An 18,313-nucleotide genomic window follows, 5' to 3' on the forward strand; every position below is an offset into this window, starting at 1 on the left:
GGTTGGAAGGGATCCCTGAAGGTCATCTTGACCAGCATCCCTGCAGTGAGGATGAATCCCACGACTGGGATGTAGGGATAGATGGGTATAAACTCTTTAGGAAGGATAGGCAGGGAAGGAGAAGAGGAGGTGTTGCCCTCTATGTCAATAGCCAGTTGGAATCAGTGGAGCTCCAACTGGGGAGGGATGATGAGCTAGTTGAGAGCGTATGGGTTAAAATTAAAGGCAGGACAGGGGAAGGAGATATTACTGTGGGGGTCTCCTACAGGCCACCTGACCAGCAGATCCAAGCAGATGAGGCCCTCCATAGGCAAATAGAAGCAGCTTCCAGGTCACAAGCCCTGGTCCTCATGGGTGATTTCAACCACCCGGACATCTGCTGGAGGGACAACACAGCAAGGCACCAGCAATCCAGGATGTTCCTGGAATGCATAGAAGACAACTTCCTCCTCCAAATGGTGGAGGAACCAACAAGAAATGGTGCTATGCTGGACCTTGTTCTCACCAACAGGGAAGGGCTGGTAAGCAATGTGAGGCTCATAGACGGCCTTGGCTGCAGTGACCATGAAGCAGTTGAATTTAACATCCTCAGGGCAATCAGGAGGAAGCATTCCAAGCTCACGACCCTAGACTTTAGGCGTGCAGATTTTGATCGCTTCAGGGATCTGCTAGCCAAAGTGTCATGGGACAAAGCCCTGGAGGGAAGAGGGACCCAGGACAGCTGGTCAGTATTCAAGGACCACCTCCTCTGTGTCCAGGAGCTCTGTATACCAACAAAGAGAAAAGCAGGGAAGAATGCTAGGAGGCCTGCCTGGATGGGCAAGGAGCTACTGGACACACTATTACTTAAAAGGAAACTCTACAGGCAGTGGAGAGAAGGACAGCTAGAACAGGGGGGAGATAAGGAAGCTGCCCGAGCAGCAAGAGTCCTGGTTAGGAAAGCCAAAGCAGAGTTTGAATTGAATCTAGCCAGGGAGATTAAAGGGAACACTAAGAACTTTTACAGGTATATTAATGGGAAGAAGAAGACTAGGGAAGGTGTGGGCCCCCTCAGAAAGGAAAATGGTGACACGGTCACAAGTGATGAGGAAAAGGCTGAGGTACTTAATAACTTCTTTACCTCAGTCTTCACTGCAAGGGCCTCTAGCCACACTCCTGATGTTATGGAAGTCAAAGCCAGGGACGGGGAGGAAGAACTGCCCATTGTAAGTGCAGATCAGGTTCGTGATCATCTGAAGAACCTGAAAGTGTTCAAGTCCATGGGACCCGACGGGATACACCCACGGGTACTGAGAGAACTGGCAGATGAGGTTGCTGAACCCCTCTCTATTATATTTCAAAAGTCATGGCAATCTGGGGAAGTCCCCACAGACTGGAAAAGGGGAAACATTGCCCCCATCTTCAAAAAGGGTAAGAAGGAGGAACCAGGGAACTACAGGCCAGTCAGTCTCACCTCTGTGCCTGGAAAGATCATGGAGCAGATCCTCCTGGAGTCACTACTCGCTCAAAAGAATAGTGAAGAGGTGATTGGGAACAGTCAGCATGGCTTTGCCAAGGGCAAATCCTGCCTGACCAACCTGGTGGCCTTCTATGAGCAGGTGACAAAATTAATAGATGAGGGGCGAGCAACTGATGTCATTTACCTGGACCTGAGCAAAGCCTTCGACACTGTCCCGCACCACATCCTGGTCTCCAAGCTGGTGACACATGGGTTTGATGGGTGGACCACTAGATGGATAAGGAACTGGCTTGATGGCCGCACCCAAAGAGTGGCTGTCAATGGCTCCATGTCCCAGTGGAGGCCAGTGACAAGCGGAGTCCCTCAGGGATCAGTCCTGGGACCTGTCTTAGTCAACATCTTTGTGGGGGACATGGACAGTGGCATTGAGTGCACCCTCAGCAAGTTTGCTGATGACACCAAGCTGTGTGGTGCAGCAGACACGCTGGAGGGAAGGGAGGCCATCCAGAGGGACCTTGACAGGCTGGGGAGGTGGGCACAAGCCAACCTCATGAAGTTCAATAAGAGCAAGTGCAGGGTCCTGCATCTGGGTCGAGGCAATCCCAGGCACAAATACAGGCTGGGCAGTGACTGGCTGGAAAGCAGCCCTGAGAAGAGAGACTTGGGGGTGCTGGTGGACAAAAAGCTCAACATGAGCTCTCAATGTGCTCTTGCAGCCCGCAAAGCCAATCAGATCCTGGGCTGCATCAGGAGAAGTGTGGCTAGCAGGTCGAGGGAGGTGATCCTCCCCCTCTACTCAGCCCTGGTGAGACCCCACCTGGAGTACTGTGTCCAGTTCTGGAGCCCCTATTACAAGAGGGATGTGGAGGTGCTGGAACGTGTCCAGAGAAGGGCCACAAGGATGATCAGAGGGCTGGAGCAGCTCTCCTATGAGGGTAGACTGAAGGAGTTGGGGCTGTTCAGTCTGGAGAAGAGAAGGCTCCCCGGTGACCTAATTGTGGCCTTCCAGTATCTGAAGGGGGCCTACAGGAAGGCTGGGGAAGGACTTCTCAGGATCTCAGGTAGTGATAGGACTAGGGGGAATGGAATGAAGCTGGAGGTGGGGAGATTCAGGCTAGATGTGAGGAGGAGGTTCTTCACCATGAGAGTGGTGAAGCCCTGGAATGGGTTGTCCAGGGAGGTGGTTGAGGCCCCATCCCTGGGGGTGTTTAAGAGCAGGCTGGATGAGGCTCTGTCCAGCCTGATCTAGTGTGGGGTGTCCCTGCCCATGGCAGCGGGGTTGGAACTAGATGATCCTTGTGGTCCCTTCCAACCCTGAATGAAACTATGAAACTATCTCCAACTACATCAGGCTGCTCAGGGCCCCGTCAGATTTGACCTTTAATGTCTCCAGGGCTAAGGCTTCAACCACAACTCTGGGCAACCTGTTCCAGTATTTCACCACTCTCACTGTAAATGACCTTTTCCAGACAGCTACTACTATTACACTGATAGTTTTTGTTCTTCTTTGCACACCTAGAAAAATCACTTTGTAATTAATCACTCTGAATCAACTTACTACTTTCCACTAAGGGGGTTGGACTAGACGACCTTTGGAGATCCCTCCCAACCCAATGATTCTGCTCTCTAAAATGCTGGTATGAGTGTAATGGCTGCTCAGAACTAATAATGCTACTTAAAGTTCAGGTCTCCTCCTGCTACTATGTATCATGCTCCAATGATATGAGCTTCACTTTTGCTTTTCCCCTCAGGCAGCTGTATTGGGTTGAACTGAGGTGGAGTTAATTCTCCTCACAGCATCATTTTAGTGCTGTGGTTTTTTTTTGCAGCAGCAGTTGATAACACAGCAGTGTTTTGGCTACGGCTGAATTCAGTATCCGAGCTGTGTCCTTTCAACATTTCCCTGCCCCAGGAGTACATTGAGGGGTGGGCAGGATCTTGGGAGGGGACACAACTGAGCCAGCTGACTCAGACTGGCCAAAGAGGTATTCCATACCATCTGACGTCAGCTCAGGTATAAGAAGGATGTGAAAGAAGGAAGTGTTTGGGGGATTCGTCCATGGCGTTTATCCTCCCAAGGAACCACCAAGCTTAGAGAGCCCTGCTTCCCGAGACTGACCACCGTCCTGCTGATGGGAAGTAGAGATTAACATCTCTCTCTCTGCTTTCTTTGCTTCCGCGCGGTCTATTTGCTGTTTGCTTATTAGTGTTATTAAATTGCTCCTATCTTATCCCCGGCTTCTGTTATATTTTTTTTTTCCCTTCTTCCCCTGTTCACTTAAGAGGGGGAGTGATAGAGCGGCTTGGTGGGTATCTGGCCTCCAGGCCAGAGCCAAACCACCACAGCAGCTAATATTAATTTGCCTTATCTAAAAATAATTGTCCCTAGCCAGTATTTAGCTTTCATTCTGGTGAGAGTGGCCAGATCTGATGAGAGGATACCAAGTCTGAGATCCTAGACAATTTTTCTAACACCACAATCACAGAATTGTTAGGGTTGGAAGGGACCTCAAGGAGCATCCAGTTCTAACCCCCCTGCCATGGGCAGGGACACCTCACACTACAGCAGGTTGCTCACAGCCACATCCAGTCTGGCTGCAAAAACCTCCAGGCAGGAGGCTTCCACCACCTCCCTGGGCAACCTGTGCCAGTGTCTCACCACCCTCATGGGGAAGAGCTTCTTCCTAACATCCAATCTCAATCTCCCCATTTCTATGGGAGACTGGCGAGGCAGGTTATTAACACATTGTAAGTAACTCCAGGCTTGAGTAAGGAAGCCCTGAAGGAGTTCTTCAAACCCAAAGGAGTCCTTCAAGCCTCTAACTTGTACACCCAGTTTCAGCTGCATGAGCAAATAAAACTCATAGAGAAACTGCTGGGTGGAGGAATGGAAAGAAAAAGTTTCTAATGGAAACACATGAACCTTAAAAATCAAAGTACTGGGAAGGAGATTACACTCACTGTAAAGACACCAAACAGAAATTATCTTTTTCTGAACTCCTGGATCCTCCCTAAGGAAACCACAAAAAGGTGAAAATGCCAGCACAGAAAAGATAAAAATGGGGTCATTATTCCAAAGCATCACTGCAAGTGTCACCAAGGTTCAGAAAGATGAGTAACACACATTCTACTTCTTGTTAAAACTGTGCCAGACATAAAAGATCAACATTATACAACAGTTAAGTGGAGGGGAAAAAAGGTTTAATGAATAAATTTCCCTTTCTTCTTTCTCTCTTCTGTAAAATAAAAGCCCCTTTAAAAATCAGTTCTGATACCACAACTTCTTTAGTTCTGTTGTTTTTCCTAGCATCTATTTCTACATACTATGCACACCTCTGCTACATGCACACTGAGGCATTGATGAAAGCATTTTGAAATCAAATTAATTAAAGGGAGTCTATTTTTAACAAGAGGCTTTAGTTTACAGTTTAATGAGACATTCCTCTCCCTCCACTCACTCAATTTTTTCCTCTGACGTCTACCAGACAGTTTGTCTACATGTTCTGCAAAACTTGCACACTGTCTGAGAGGCTGCAGAAGTTCCACCTACCTACTAAAAACATCTGGGTTGACAAAACAGAAACTGGGAAGTTTTTCTACACAGAACAATTCTTCTGCACAGAGCAGTTAAAGACGACGAAAAAGCAGTGCTCATTCCTGCCAGAACTGGTGCATGGAAGTTATTGTATCGTCCAAGTCATTCTAGCAACTTCTGTGAACTGCTTCTATAAGGAATTTATTTCTGTACAACAGTTTGTAAAGGATCTGCCCTCACCTGTTCAGTGAAGAAGGTTTCAAAAGGGAGGCTGAGGAGAATCTCAAGAGGTTCAACAAGGCAGAGTGCAAGGTGCTGCACCTAGGTTGTGGTATCAGTCCAGGCTGGGGGGGTGATGAGACGGAGAGCAGCCCTGAAGAAAAGGACTTGGGGGTGCTGGTGGATGAGAAGATGAACAGGAACCAACAGTGTGCACTTGAAGCCCAAAAGGCCAATGGCAGCCTGGGCTGCATCAAAAGCAGCATGGCCAGCAGGCTGAGAGAGATGATTGTGCCACTTCACTCTGCTCTGGTGAGACCTCACCTGGAGTACTGCATCCAGCTCTGGAGTCCCCAACACAGAAAAGATGGCTGGAGTAGATCCAGAAGAGGGCCAAAAGATGATCAGGGGGATGGAGCACAGGCTGAGGGAGCTGGGGATGTTCAGCCTGGAGAAGGGAAAGCTCTGGGGAGAACTTAGAGCAGCCTTCCAGTACCTGGAGGGAGCTACAAGAAAGCCAGGAAAGGACTTTTTACAAGGGCTTGCAGGGCTAGGATGAGAGGGAATGGATTGAAGCCTGAGGAAGGCAGATTTAGACTGGAGATTAGGAAGAATTCTTTAGAGTGAGAGTGAGACACTCCCTCTCACCTAAACCACTCTATGAATAAACAAAACACTTAGAGTTGCATCTTATCTTCTGTCTGAGGCTATTGGGCATCCATTGGGCCCATGATTTGGCGAGAGCTATGACAGTGGCTGAACCAGATCTGTAAAGGATCAGGGTCTCATAACGCAGACATGACAGCAACAAGCAGCAAGATGGGCAGTTTGGTCATATGCTGGCAGGGTCCTGGGGGCAGCATAAGGAAGGCTGGGGAGAGGAACCAAACCCAAAAGCAGCCTTCAAGCACCAGTAAAGATGGTAAAACTCAGGTGGCAAAAGGAAAGCTGGATGACACAATGCTCTTGGCTTCAATTAGGAAGAGAACTATTTTCACCCAAAAGGATGAAGAGTTTAATTTGCTTTGTGCTATCAATTAATAAGCATATACTAGCAAATACATGAGACCCCCTAAACTCATATAAGCATGTTTGAAACAGAAACCAAGATTTAGCTAAGCTGGGTATGATGAATCAGCCAAAACAATGGCAATAACTTAGAACCATAAGCAAGCCTCAGAGTTACGAAAGCAGTTTCAGAGGCAGTTTCTGTTGGAAGGGTGTTTGGAATCAGGGCTTTTGATAATACCAGGCTACAGCCTCTGGGAATGTGAATGCCAGCTCTCTGGTAGAGCAAGTACCAAATTAATCCTTCACAGGGTGCATCACGCAGCAAAGGTTTTGCCAAGCAGCAGAGAGAGACACTCAACACCTTGTGCAGTCCCCAAACACTTGTGGTATATTTCACTCAAAACTCTCAGTCATTAAAAGACAAACCAAAAAAACCCCACCAAACCCAAATAAAAAGAAAAGCAGAAGTCATTACCACTTTCTCTAATCATCATAAAATGGTTTGGGTTGGAAGGTCATCCAGACCAACCCCCTGCAGTCAGCACGGACATCCTCCACTAGATCAGGTTGCTCAGCACTTATCCAGCCTGACTGTGAAGAGCTCCAGGGATGGTGCCTCAACTACCTCCCTGGGGAACCTCTTGCAGTGTTCCACCACCCTCATGATACAAAAGCTGTTCCTAACATCCAGTCTGAATCACTTCTCTAAATTCAAACCATTGCCCCTCACCCTACCATTGCAGGCCTTTGCAAACAGTCCCTCTGCAGCCTTCTTGTAGCCCACTTCATCTCCCTGGAGCCTTCTCTTCTCCAGGCTGAACAACGCCAGCTCCTTCAGCCTATCCTTACAGCAGAGATGTTCCAGCTCCTCAATCATCCTCAGACTATTCAGAAGTAAACAGAATCACTAAATCATGTTAGCACCACCAGTTAGAACAATTAAGTCTTACAATCTCTGCTAGCTTTCTTTTTCCTACATGTCCCTCTTGTTCTTAACCTTCATTCTTATTTTCTGTTAATATTACTTAACATTTAAGGAATACAAACTGAAAGCCAGTCAGTAGATGTAGTCTGGATACAGGTTGGATCACTCTCTTAGCACAAATGGAACAGTTGGCAGAATTAGCTTCAATGCAAGCCACAACCCTTCACAATTATGATTAAATGCTGTAGTCATACTACAGGCATCCAAAATAGTGTTTCTCTCATACCTTCCTCCCCCCCAACCAAACATTAAAAATACCAAAATCAGATAATGTGTCCTAAAGTTGAGGGAATCCATCTCAGGACTTCATAATTATATTGCAAGAAAGGTGGAATTACCACCAGGTGTTCTCAAGCTAGCTTCAAATCACAGTGGGACTGAACTGCAAAGCAGTTTCTAGGAGATTTTGCTTTCTGTTATTGTTTTAAGAATGCTAACAAGGTTTTTTGGTCCTGTTGGGGAAAAAAAATCAGACACACAGCTGTAGTCTGCAAATCCAGAACTGTAAAGTATGCTTTGCAGTACATTTATGTGTAAATGCTGCTAAGCACCTCTAAGGGATTTACCTACAGAGATGAATTTATCACAGCAGCATGCTCCAACAGTGAAACAATTGCCAGAACAAGTGTGAAAACAAGACCCAAATATAAAAGCATAAAGTTTCCGGTGGGGGAGAACAAGAATAACAACAAATAGCAAACAAACAAAACCCCAGCAATGACCAGAAAACCCAAACCAAACCCACCAAGAGAAATAAATAACCAAACACAAACTTCGGGGAAAGTATAAGGTCAGCACTTCTTTGCTTTGGCTCCCAACCTTTTAGGATCAGGTTGGAGAAACATCATTAGCCATCAAATCCTGCCAAGCCTATAAATCCTTATGGAAACTACCTTAAGTGGCTATTGCCAAACCCATACTGACTTTCTGTGTAACACACAGCTCCAGACAATAATAAATAAGTTCTTAAGAAGCTGAAGCTGCTTTGAGTTCCAAAGAAGTTTTCTCTTTGAAACCCTAACTACTGGGCAGTACATTCAGCCCTTCTTTCAATCCCTGACTAGGTTCTCCTCCTCCTCCTCAAAACCCCTCTTACCTCTGTATAGTTCATAAAATATTCACCTGCTGTTGCCCACAAAACAGTCAAGAGCTGACAGCCCCAAACAGCAAGCCTTCTTTCCTCAGATTCCACACTCCCACACCACTCCAAGCAATCCCTCACTCAAAGCCTGCCACCAAAACACATCCAACAAACTCATCACCACAGGACAGCCAACACCATGCTTGCTCCCATGACAAAACATACAGGATCCATTCTGCTGACTGCAGTGAGCACAGCACCCTTCCCATCCAGCTGAGAATGTCACCAGTTGTCCGCAACACTGAGTGGGGAAGAGCTTCTGCTGCTGCCAGGGAATCTCACATCGCTTCCAGGTGCCTCACTGGGAGCTCACCCATCTCCTCTGAAGCCAGCCAAACAGGTTGAGGTGTGACATTATTTGTAATCAAAGAGTTGGGAATGCCTTGGGCATCCAGGATGGCCCTGAGTGCTGCTGCTGCTGCTCTGTGCTCAGTTCCCTTAGAAAAGTGACCACTGCCAAGCCAGAATACTGACCATCTCGGTGGAGCAAGTTTGTGGGGAAGATGAGCTGAGAGAGGGAGACAGACTTTATTTTACTAGTTTTGCTTGCACCATTGTAAGAGTAGTAACAGCAGCACTAATAAATAGCACATCAGTGATGCTACTCCCCACACAATCTTGATTACTGTTGGCAGAAGTCAAAAGCTCAGACACAACACTTTCACATGATGAACCCTACTTGAAAGACAAGAAGTTTCTGGCCATACCCAGAACTCAGTATGAGAAACTACTACTCCTAGCTTTCATTTCCCAAGGTGATATTACAGTTAGGAGAGAATCACACAGTAATTTAGCTTAGAAAAGACCTTTAGGATTATCAAGTCCAACTCTTCCAAGCCCACCACTAAACCCATTACCCAAAACACTTCCTAAAAAAAACATGTCTAACAAAAAAGTTCACTAATTGTATTGCAAATTCCTGCCATGAATATGAGTGAAAAACACCCAAACAAATGAAAAAACAACCCCAAACCAAACTAATAATTCACCTGAGCCATAAAGCAAGTTATCTTTTCAGGTACAGGCAAAAATAATACTGCTCTCCCTAGTCTGCAACTGCCTCAGTGCCTCGGCAGACCCCACCTCTCAGATCTGGATACTTAGGCACAGAAGTCACTCAAGTAATAGGGGCCGGGGCAGTCAGGGAAACAGTGAAGGCAATACAGTTTCACAGATTGCATTGAGTTGGAAGGGACCTCCAAAAGTCATCTTGTCCAACCGCCCTGCAGTCACCAGGGACACCTCCAACTATGTGAGGCTGCACAGAGACACATCCAGCCTGATCCTGGGTGTTTCCAGGGTCATTCAAATCCCTAGGCAGCCTGTTCCAGTATTTGGTCAAACTCACTGTAAATAACTTCTTATGCCCGACCTAAATAATAATAATAATAAATAAACGAGGTTGGAAGAGACCTTCAAGATCATCGTGTCCAACCCATCAACCAATCCAACCCACCTAAACAACTAACCCATGGCACCAAGCACCCCATCAAGTCTCCTCCTGAACACCTCCAATGATGGTGACTCCACCACCTCCCTGGGCAGCACATTCCAATGGGCAATCACTCTCTCTGTATAGAACTTCCTCCTAAAATCCAACCTAAACCTCCCCTGGCACAGCCTGAGACTGTGTCCTCTTGTTCTGGTGCTGGCTGCCTGGGAGAAGAGACCAACATCTGCCTAGCTACAACCTCCCTTCAGGCAGTTGTAGAGAGCAATAAAGTCACCCCTGAGTCTCCTCCTCTCCAGGCTCAGCAACCCCAGCTCCCTCAGTCTTTCCTCATAGGGCTTGTGTTCCAAACCCCTCACCAACTTTGTTGCCCTTCTCTGGACTCGTTCCAGCAAGTCAACCTCCTTCCTAAACTGAGGGGCCCAGAACTGGACACAGGACTTGAGGTGCGGCCTAAATCTCCCCTGCTCCAGCCTGAAACCATTGTCTCTTGTCCTCTCACTCCAAGCAGTCCTTCCCCAAGTTACAAACTTATGAAATCACAAAATACACTCAATTGGAAAAGACCTTCAAGATCATCCAGTCCAATCTTCAACCCAGCACTAAAGGGTCAACACTAAACCATGTCCCTAAAGCTCCAAAGGAAAGGTGGTCATCGCACTGTGGCAAAGCAGAGGGAAGGACAACAGAGTGGTACCCAGCAGCACTTGGAGTGCTGGGGCAGCAGAAAGTACTGCAGGAATCAAAGTATTCTGGGACACACGGAATGATGTCTTTTGCCTCCAAGGACCCAAATTACAGCTGTAAAGGGCCCCTGCACGTGCACAGGCCTGGTCTTAGGAAAGCACTAACAGGGATGGGTAGGGTGTGTAGGGTGTGTAACAAGCAGAAGGCTTCCAGCAAGGAATCACCCTGTGTTTCACTCAATCTCCTGCAACCTCTGGCTGGCTGTGAAGATGAAAAACAAAACATACAGAGAAGACAATTAAATTACAAGCAACAGATAAGGATCACCACTGCATACCTATGATTCAGCATGAACATTCCTCACATCCTACAACTAATCTGTACCATTTAAAGATTATGTTCAGTTGTGCAACAGGAAATCCAGGTTGCTGTTCTGACCTGAAACAGCAGCACAATTACAGAAATCCACTGTTCTGTTTCATGGGTTCTAAACAACAACTTACACACCACAATTTCAACTATAACTACCAGTGCACCAAGTCTACGTGAGCCAACAGTGTGCACTTGCAGCCCAGAAGGCCAATGGCAGCCTGGACTGCATCAAAAGCAGCATGACCAGCAGGCTGAGAGAGATGGTTCCTCCACTTTGCTCTGCTCTAGGGAGACCTCACCTGGAGTACTGCATCCAGCTCTGGAGCCCTCAACACAGGAAGGACATGGACCTGAGGGAACAGGTCCAGAGGAAGGGCCAGAAAGTGATCAGGGGGCTGGAGCACCTTTGTTACAAGGACAGGCTGAGGGAGCTGAAGGTGTTCAGCCTGGAGAAGAGAAGTCTCCAGGCAGACCTAAGAGCAGCCTTCCAGTACCTGAAGGGGCTACAAGAAAGCTGCAGAGGGACTGTTTGCAAAGGCCTGCAGGGGCAGGACCAGGGGCACTAGTTTGGAATTAGAGAAAAGCAGATTGAGATTGGCTGTTTGGAACAAGTTCTGCACTAGGAGGCTGCTGCAACACTGCAATAGGTTGCCCAGGGAGGTGGTTGAGGCTCCATGGCTGGAGCTGTTCAAGGTGAGGCTGGAGAAGGCTGTGAGCAAGCTGCTCTAGTGGAAGATGTCCCTGCTGACTGCAGGGGGGTTGGACTGGATGACCTTTGGGGGTCCCTTCCACTTAAGCCATTCTATGATTCTAGGTAACTTTAAAGTAAATGTAGCTCCCCAATTCTGCTGGCAATATTGGCAAGTCCCCTGAGTACAGACAAGTCCTGAGGCTGTCAGAGGCAGCAAATTCAGTTTACCAGTGCAACGCTACCCAATCCCGCTTCAAACTGCCTTTGTAACTTCAAACTGCCTCTGCACCACAGCTTCCTGCCTTCTACTTCTTCACCAGCTATCAGCAAAATCTAAGGGTGTCAGATGCTGTCATACTTACAAACACCGTTTTACATTCTAGACCATGGTTAGAGAAGGAATTTATTAAAATGACACCAGAAAAGAAATAAATAATCCAAACCTCTCCTGGCTGTCTCCTAATGGCATTAAAAAAAGGAATAAAGTACCTGATATACTACACAGCATCCACATTTACTTCATTTTCTGGTTAGAAAAGTAAGACTTTTGGATTTCTAGCTGAAGTGTTTGAAGTTACACACGGACATAAATTTGTGTGTACAACACTGCAATCACACCTGCTTCCTCCTCTTTTTCAGCTATGCAATTAAGGAGCAAAGCAGACAACCAGGCACAGCACCTAATTCTCTATTCCTGTTTCTGTTTCTCTAGCTAAGATATTAAAAGCAAACAGAAAAAGACAACCAGAAGATACCTGATTTATACATTTCTTATGGTAATTTCAGCACCAGTATCTCTATCAAAAGCAGCTATCTCCAAAGGCTGACAGGTTTCATTTGAGCTTTAAGAGGAAGCAAGACATTTAGATAAACTTCTCCCACAAAATATTCCAAGTAACCACAGCTGCAGACTAAGAGGCAGTGAAAACAAAAAGAGTAAATAAAACTTCAAACACCTTTTCTCTTACACCTGGAATACTGAATTGCAGAGCATAAGAAGAGTTTGAATCTGTGAGGTGTGTGTCTGTATGTAAAAAAAATACATAACATTTACCACAGATTCAAGTACAGGAAGGAACTCTGATACAACTTGACAGTGGAAGTCCCCTGAAAATATAACTGCATATGTACTACACAGGTATCTTTAGATTCATAGAATTATAGAATTGTCAGGGTTGGAAGGGACCTCAAGGATCATCCAGTTCCAACCCCCCTGCCATGGCCAGGGACACCTCACACTACAGCAGGTTGCTCACAGCCACATACAGCTTGGCTGCAAAAGCCTCCAGGTAGGAGGCTTCCACCATCTCCCTGGGCAACCTGTGCCAGGCTCTCACCACCCTCATGGGGAACAACTTCTTCCTAACATCCAATCTCAGTCTACCCATTTGTATTTTTTTTTCCATTCCCCCCAGGTCCTATCGCTCCCTGACACGCCCAAAAGTCCCTCCCCAGCTTTCCTGTAGGTCCCCTTCAGATACTGGAAGGCCACAAGAAGGTCTCTTCAGAGCCTTCTCTTCTCCAGACGGAACAGCCCCAACTCCCTCAGTCTCTTTTCATAGCAGAGGAGTTTCAGCCCCCTGCTCAACCTCATGGGCCATCTCTGGAGACCTTCCAGCACCTCCAGATCCTTCCTGTAACAGAGGCTCCAGAAGTGGACACAGTGCTCCAGGTGGAGTCTCACCAGAGCGGAGTAGAGGGGGTGAATCACCTTCCTCAACCTGCTGGCCACACTTCTCTAGCTGCAGCCCAGGATGTGACTGGCTTTCTGGGCTGCAAGTGCTCACTGCTGGCTCCGGTTGAGCTTCTCATCCACCAGCACCCCCAGGTCCTTTTCTTCAGGGCTGCTCTCCAGCCAGTCCCTGCCCAGCCTGTATCGGTGCCTGGGATTGCCCTGACCCAGCTGCAGGACCTTGCCCTTGGTCTTGTTGAACCTCATGAGGTTGTCATGGGCTCACCTCTCCAGCCTGTCAAGATCCCTCTGCTGCCTCCCCTTTCCTACTCCTTTCTTAAATCTGCCTTTAGACAACTCCTCTTCACTGGTCTCCTAAACTGCATTAACTCCAGGAAACATAAAAGTTACTTTTGCCATGGGCAGCTTCATGTCTTTTCAACACTCACAATCTGGTACTCCCTTGAAAATTGCCTTTTAAATTTTCTTTTCTAACACTTTATATTATTGATGTCTTTTCATGAACATTCCAATATACTGCAATGCCCTATATTTTTTTTCCATTTTTGATTTCTACATCTTTTCCTCCAAACTTTTTTCTCTTCAAACTGCACTTCCAGAATCTATGCAGAAATGTTAACAAAGACCTCTCTACTGTGCTAATTCAGCTTTTTCAATTCTCACATTAGAATAGAATAAACCAGGTTGGAAGAGACCTTCAAGATCATCGTGTCCAACCCATCAACCAATCCAACCCACCCAAACAGCTAACCCATGGCACCAAGCACCCCAGCAAGTCTCCTCCTGAACACCTCCAATGATGGTGACTCCACCACCTCCCTGGGCAGCCCATTCCAATGAGCAATCACTCTCTGTATAGAACTTCGTCCTAAAATCCAACCTAAATCTCCCCTGGCGCAGCTTGAGACTGTGTCCTCTTGTTCTGGTGCTGGCTGCCTGGGAGAAGAGACCAACCTCTGCCTGTCTACAACCTCCCTTCAGGTAGTTGTAGAGAGCAATAAAGTCTCCCCGAGTCTCCTCTTCTCCAGGCTAAGCAACCCCAGCTCCCTCAGCCTCTCCTCATAGGGCTTGTGTTCCAAACCCCTCACCAACTTTGTTGCCCTTCTCTGGACTCGTTCCAGCAAGTCAACATCCTTCCTAAACTGAGGGGCCCAGAACTGGACACAGGACTCGAGGTGTGGCCTAACCAGTGCAGCGTACAAGGGCAGAATGACCTCCCTGCTCCTGCTGGCCACACTGTTCCTGATGCAGGCCAGCAAGCCATTGGCCCTCTTGGCTGCCTGGGCACACTGCAGGCTCATGTTCAGCCTGCCATCGACCAGTACCCCCAGGTACCTCTCTGCCTGGCTGCTCTCCAGCCACTCTGACCCCAGCCTGTAGCTCTGCATGGGGTTGTTGTGGACAATGTGCAGAATTCATAGAATGGGTTTGCTTGGAAGTGACCTTGAAGATCATCTAATTCCAACCCCCTGCCATGGGCAGGGACAACTTCCAGTAGCCCAGGTTGCTCAAGTCCCCATCCAGCCTGGCCTTGAACACCTCCAGGGAAGAGGCATGCATGATCTCCATAAGCAACCTGTTCCAGTATCTCACCACCCTCACTCCACAGAAGTTCTTCCCAATCTCCAGTCTAAATCCGCCCTCCTCAAGCTTCAATCCATTTCCTCTCATCCTAATACTACAAGCCCTTGTCAAATGTCCCTTCCCAGCTTTCTTGTAGCTCCCTTCAGGCACTAGAAGGCTGCTCTTAGGTCTCCCCAGAGCCTTTTCTTCTCCAGGCTGAACAGCCCCAAACCTCTCAGCCTGTCACCACAGGAAGGTTCTTCAGCCCTCTGATAATCTCTTTGTGGCCCTCCTCTGTACCCACCCCAACAGCTGTATGGCCCTCTTAGTCTGGGGGCACCCAAACGGGACACAGTGTTCCAGGTGTGGTCTCCCAGAGCAGAGGGCCAGAATCCCCTCCCTCATCCTGCTGCTCACTGCTTTTGATGCAGCCCAGCACACAGCTGCCTTCTGGGCTGCAAGTGCACGTTGCCCAAACATTCAATTTTTGCAAACCCCAACAGTTTGTTTGGCATGTTGCAATGAATTCATTCAAGAGAAAAAAAAAAAATCACATCACAGATAGAAAAGAAGTGTTTTCCATAAGAAATTATTCCCTCCACTTGGAGGTGGAATGCAAGGTACCTCAAGAATTTCATTAGTGATTTTTACCTCTGAATAACTTTCTCAAGTAACTCCTCTTGCAACCAATTCTGATAAGCAATAGGAATTTGGAGCTGAATCCAACTCCACCACTCATTCCATTTTGCCTGCTTCTCAATTACCTTGCTGATTAGCAATGAGGCATTAACTCACTGCCAGTGACCTCCACTCTGCATGTGTTTGTTAGAATAAAAATGCCAACACTGAAAGTTCACAATTACTGATAATCTTAGTGGGCAGAATGATTACAGTCAACAAGTTTTCTGATGGGATTACTCTCATGTTTGTCCATAGCTCTCACAAATAGGTTTACACAAGAAAAAAAAAGGTTTTCACTCAAGATATTCACAAACCAGTTATACTTTTAGGAAGTCCCTATCTCCCACTACACATTAGCTGGATTAGAGAGGGGATGCTCAGCTGTAAGAAACATATTTGACTTGTTCAAGATGAGAGTGAGGAAGAATAATTTTTGTACTTGTTAGAGAACAGCCCTGGATGTCAAATTGTTTTTTGGTCAAAGGGGGGCAGGGGCAAAGAGCAGTTATAGATGTTTCTTGAGAACTCAAATTCAAAACAGGGGCAAAGAGCACGCTGAGGTATTTTATGAGAACAAATTCCAAAGCATTTCTGGTTGTTGTCTAATTTTCTATGGAGAAAAAGCTGCTTCTCTTTCCATTATGAGATAGGATGCCACAGTTTGAAGTCATTTTGCAAAGAAGAGGCCTTAAAGATTAGGTACCAAGGGGGAGAATTTGCAAACCTTTATACTTAGCTGATCCTATTTTCACAACCAATTCACAGGTTACATTTATTAAGAACAATAAATGCAACACCTCCTAAAAGCAGCAGCAGATTTCAATTATCAGCCAGGAGAAACCTCGGAGTAAATCTGCTTTTGTCCCACAGAACTCCCCAGTTCAGAGTTCAAGCAGAAAAATATTATCAATACACAATGTGTCCCAAAATAGTTTCTTCCCCTTCTCCCAAAGTGTGGATTTTCAGAGGTTAACAAGAATCAGAGCAGCCATTTCCCTTCTCCACTCTCTTCCCTTTGAAGCTGTTAGTGCCTCTTAATCATTGCTGCTGCCTGACACAGAGCTGTTCTTCTTTCTTCTTAGCAATGACAAAAACAAGGATTAGGATGCATATTTGTTCCCACAGGAACACCTGAGGCTGCCATGACCTGCTCCCTGGTCAGGCTCAGGCTCCATAAATTTGCCACCAATGCATTTCCCCAAATTACCTTCATCCACACAGCACTACTGAAGTAAAATTGTATCACTTCATTATGTGAACATCTGAACACACAACAGGCTCACAGAGTATGAAGGAGGAGGAAAAAGGAAACTCCCAGAGATCCTCTAAAGCTGTAGCAACAGATTAACATAAAACCTACTTATGTGATTTATTGTAGTTCTTGCTCTCTTTTCCACAGCAGAGAGCCAAGTTTGCAGAGGTTTATAGAAACCAACAGCCAGGGTCTGCAATGACAAATCAAGGAGGCTCAGAGGTACTAATAGCTAGTCTCAAATGTGAAGACATATGTAGGCACACAGAGATGGCCAATAAAAAGATAAAATACTTCTGAAACTTGGAAATGGCTTTCCTTAAACCCCTGTCAGTTACTTAGTCCATCACAGGAAATACAAAATAATTATTTATTTATTTATTATTATTATTATTCTCCACTAGTTTAGCCAGGAGTAAGTATTCACAAAAAGCTACTATAAAACCAGAGAAGGAGCAGCAGTGACAAAGGTGAGAAAATATTGCAAATGCCATGACACAGAAATTGTTCAAGAATAATCACTTTGTTCCTAGGTCACACAATCAAAACAGAACCACTGAGCAGCAGAGAAATGTAGGGGCAGGCTCCTAGGTCACACAGTCAAACAGAACCACTGAGCAGCAGAGAAATGTAGGGGCAGGCTCCTAGGTCACACAGTCAAACAGAACCACTGAGCAGCACAGAAATATAGGGTTAGGCTCCTAGATCACACAGTCAAACAGAACCATTGACCAGCAGGGAAATGCTGGGGGGGTAGCTCCATTTCTTTTCAGAAATCAAAACTACACTGTCCATGCAAAGAAAGTAATCTCCATTTTTGGCAACACAGCCTCCAAACAACATTGCAGCACAACATAGAATGGGTTAGAACTATTAAGGTACAAAAGCTGATATTTAGGCTGAACAGCACAGTACACAAAACATGTACACACAACACAAGAACAGTTTCACTTTGTACTCACTCTTACAAAGTTGTCAGGGAACAAACCTCTTCTGCCTTTGAGCTGTCCTTCCCACCAGCCTCCATCATCTTTCTTGATATTGGTGATGATGTCACCTACAGTGATTGTCAGCTCATCATCATGTTGAGCTTTGTAGTCAAACTCCACTATCGCCTCCACTGCAAAAGGAAACAGACAAATCAACAATTAGTGACCACATTTAAGTTTTCAGGCCTTTGAAAAGAATAAAAAGACATCAACACAACTGCATATCCCCAGTGAAAGTAATATATTCAGCTTCACCCAGAGAGCACATCAAATAGGCAACATTTTGGGGGTAACTGCTACCAGAAGGGTCAAAGAACAAAGAACTACACAAGAATGTCCATTATGAGTAAGAAACACAGAATATTCTATGATTCTATGATTAACATATCTGCTTGGAAGAGAAACCCCATTATCAGAGAACATTAAAGGTTGGAAGGGACTTCCAGAGATCCTCCAGTCCAACCCCCCAGCTAAAGCAGTATCACCCAGGGTAGTCTGCACAGGAATGCATCCAGGTGCGTTGGCAAAGTATCCAGAAAAGGAGACTCCACAACCTCTCTATGCAGCCTGCTCCAGGCCTCTGGC

At 46.4% G+C, this 18,313-nt stretch overlaps 1 protein-coding gene across 3 annotated transcripts in view; it reads right to left on the reverse strand.

Moving 5' to 3' along the window:
- Nucleotides 1–18,313, reverse strand: part of SH3KBP1 (SH3 domain containing kinase binding protein 1) — a 203,010-nt gene that overhangs the window by 158,588 nt on the left and 26,109 nt on the right. For 2 of the 3 annotated variants that reach the window (XM_068144748.1, XM_068144749.1), the window contains exon 2: nt 17,702–17,859. In XM_068144748.1, the coding sequence (XP_068000849.1) occupies nt 17,702–17,859 (158 nt within the window). Of the gene's footprint in view, nt 1–17,701; nt 17,860–18,313 lie in introns of those variants that run through there. The other variant, XM_068144750.1, reaches the window with a different exon arrangement.

Source organism: Melanerpes formicivorus, unplaced genomic scaffold, assembly GCF_026170545.1.
Source record: "Melanerpes formicivorus ecotype bairdi unplaced genomic scaffold, bMelFor1.0.p_v2 SCAF_11, whole genome shotgun sequence".
NCBI lineage: Eukaryota > Metazoa > Chordata > Aves > Piciformes > Picidae > Melanerpes > Melanerpes formicivorus.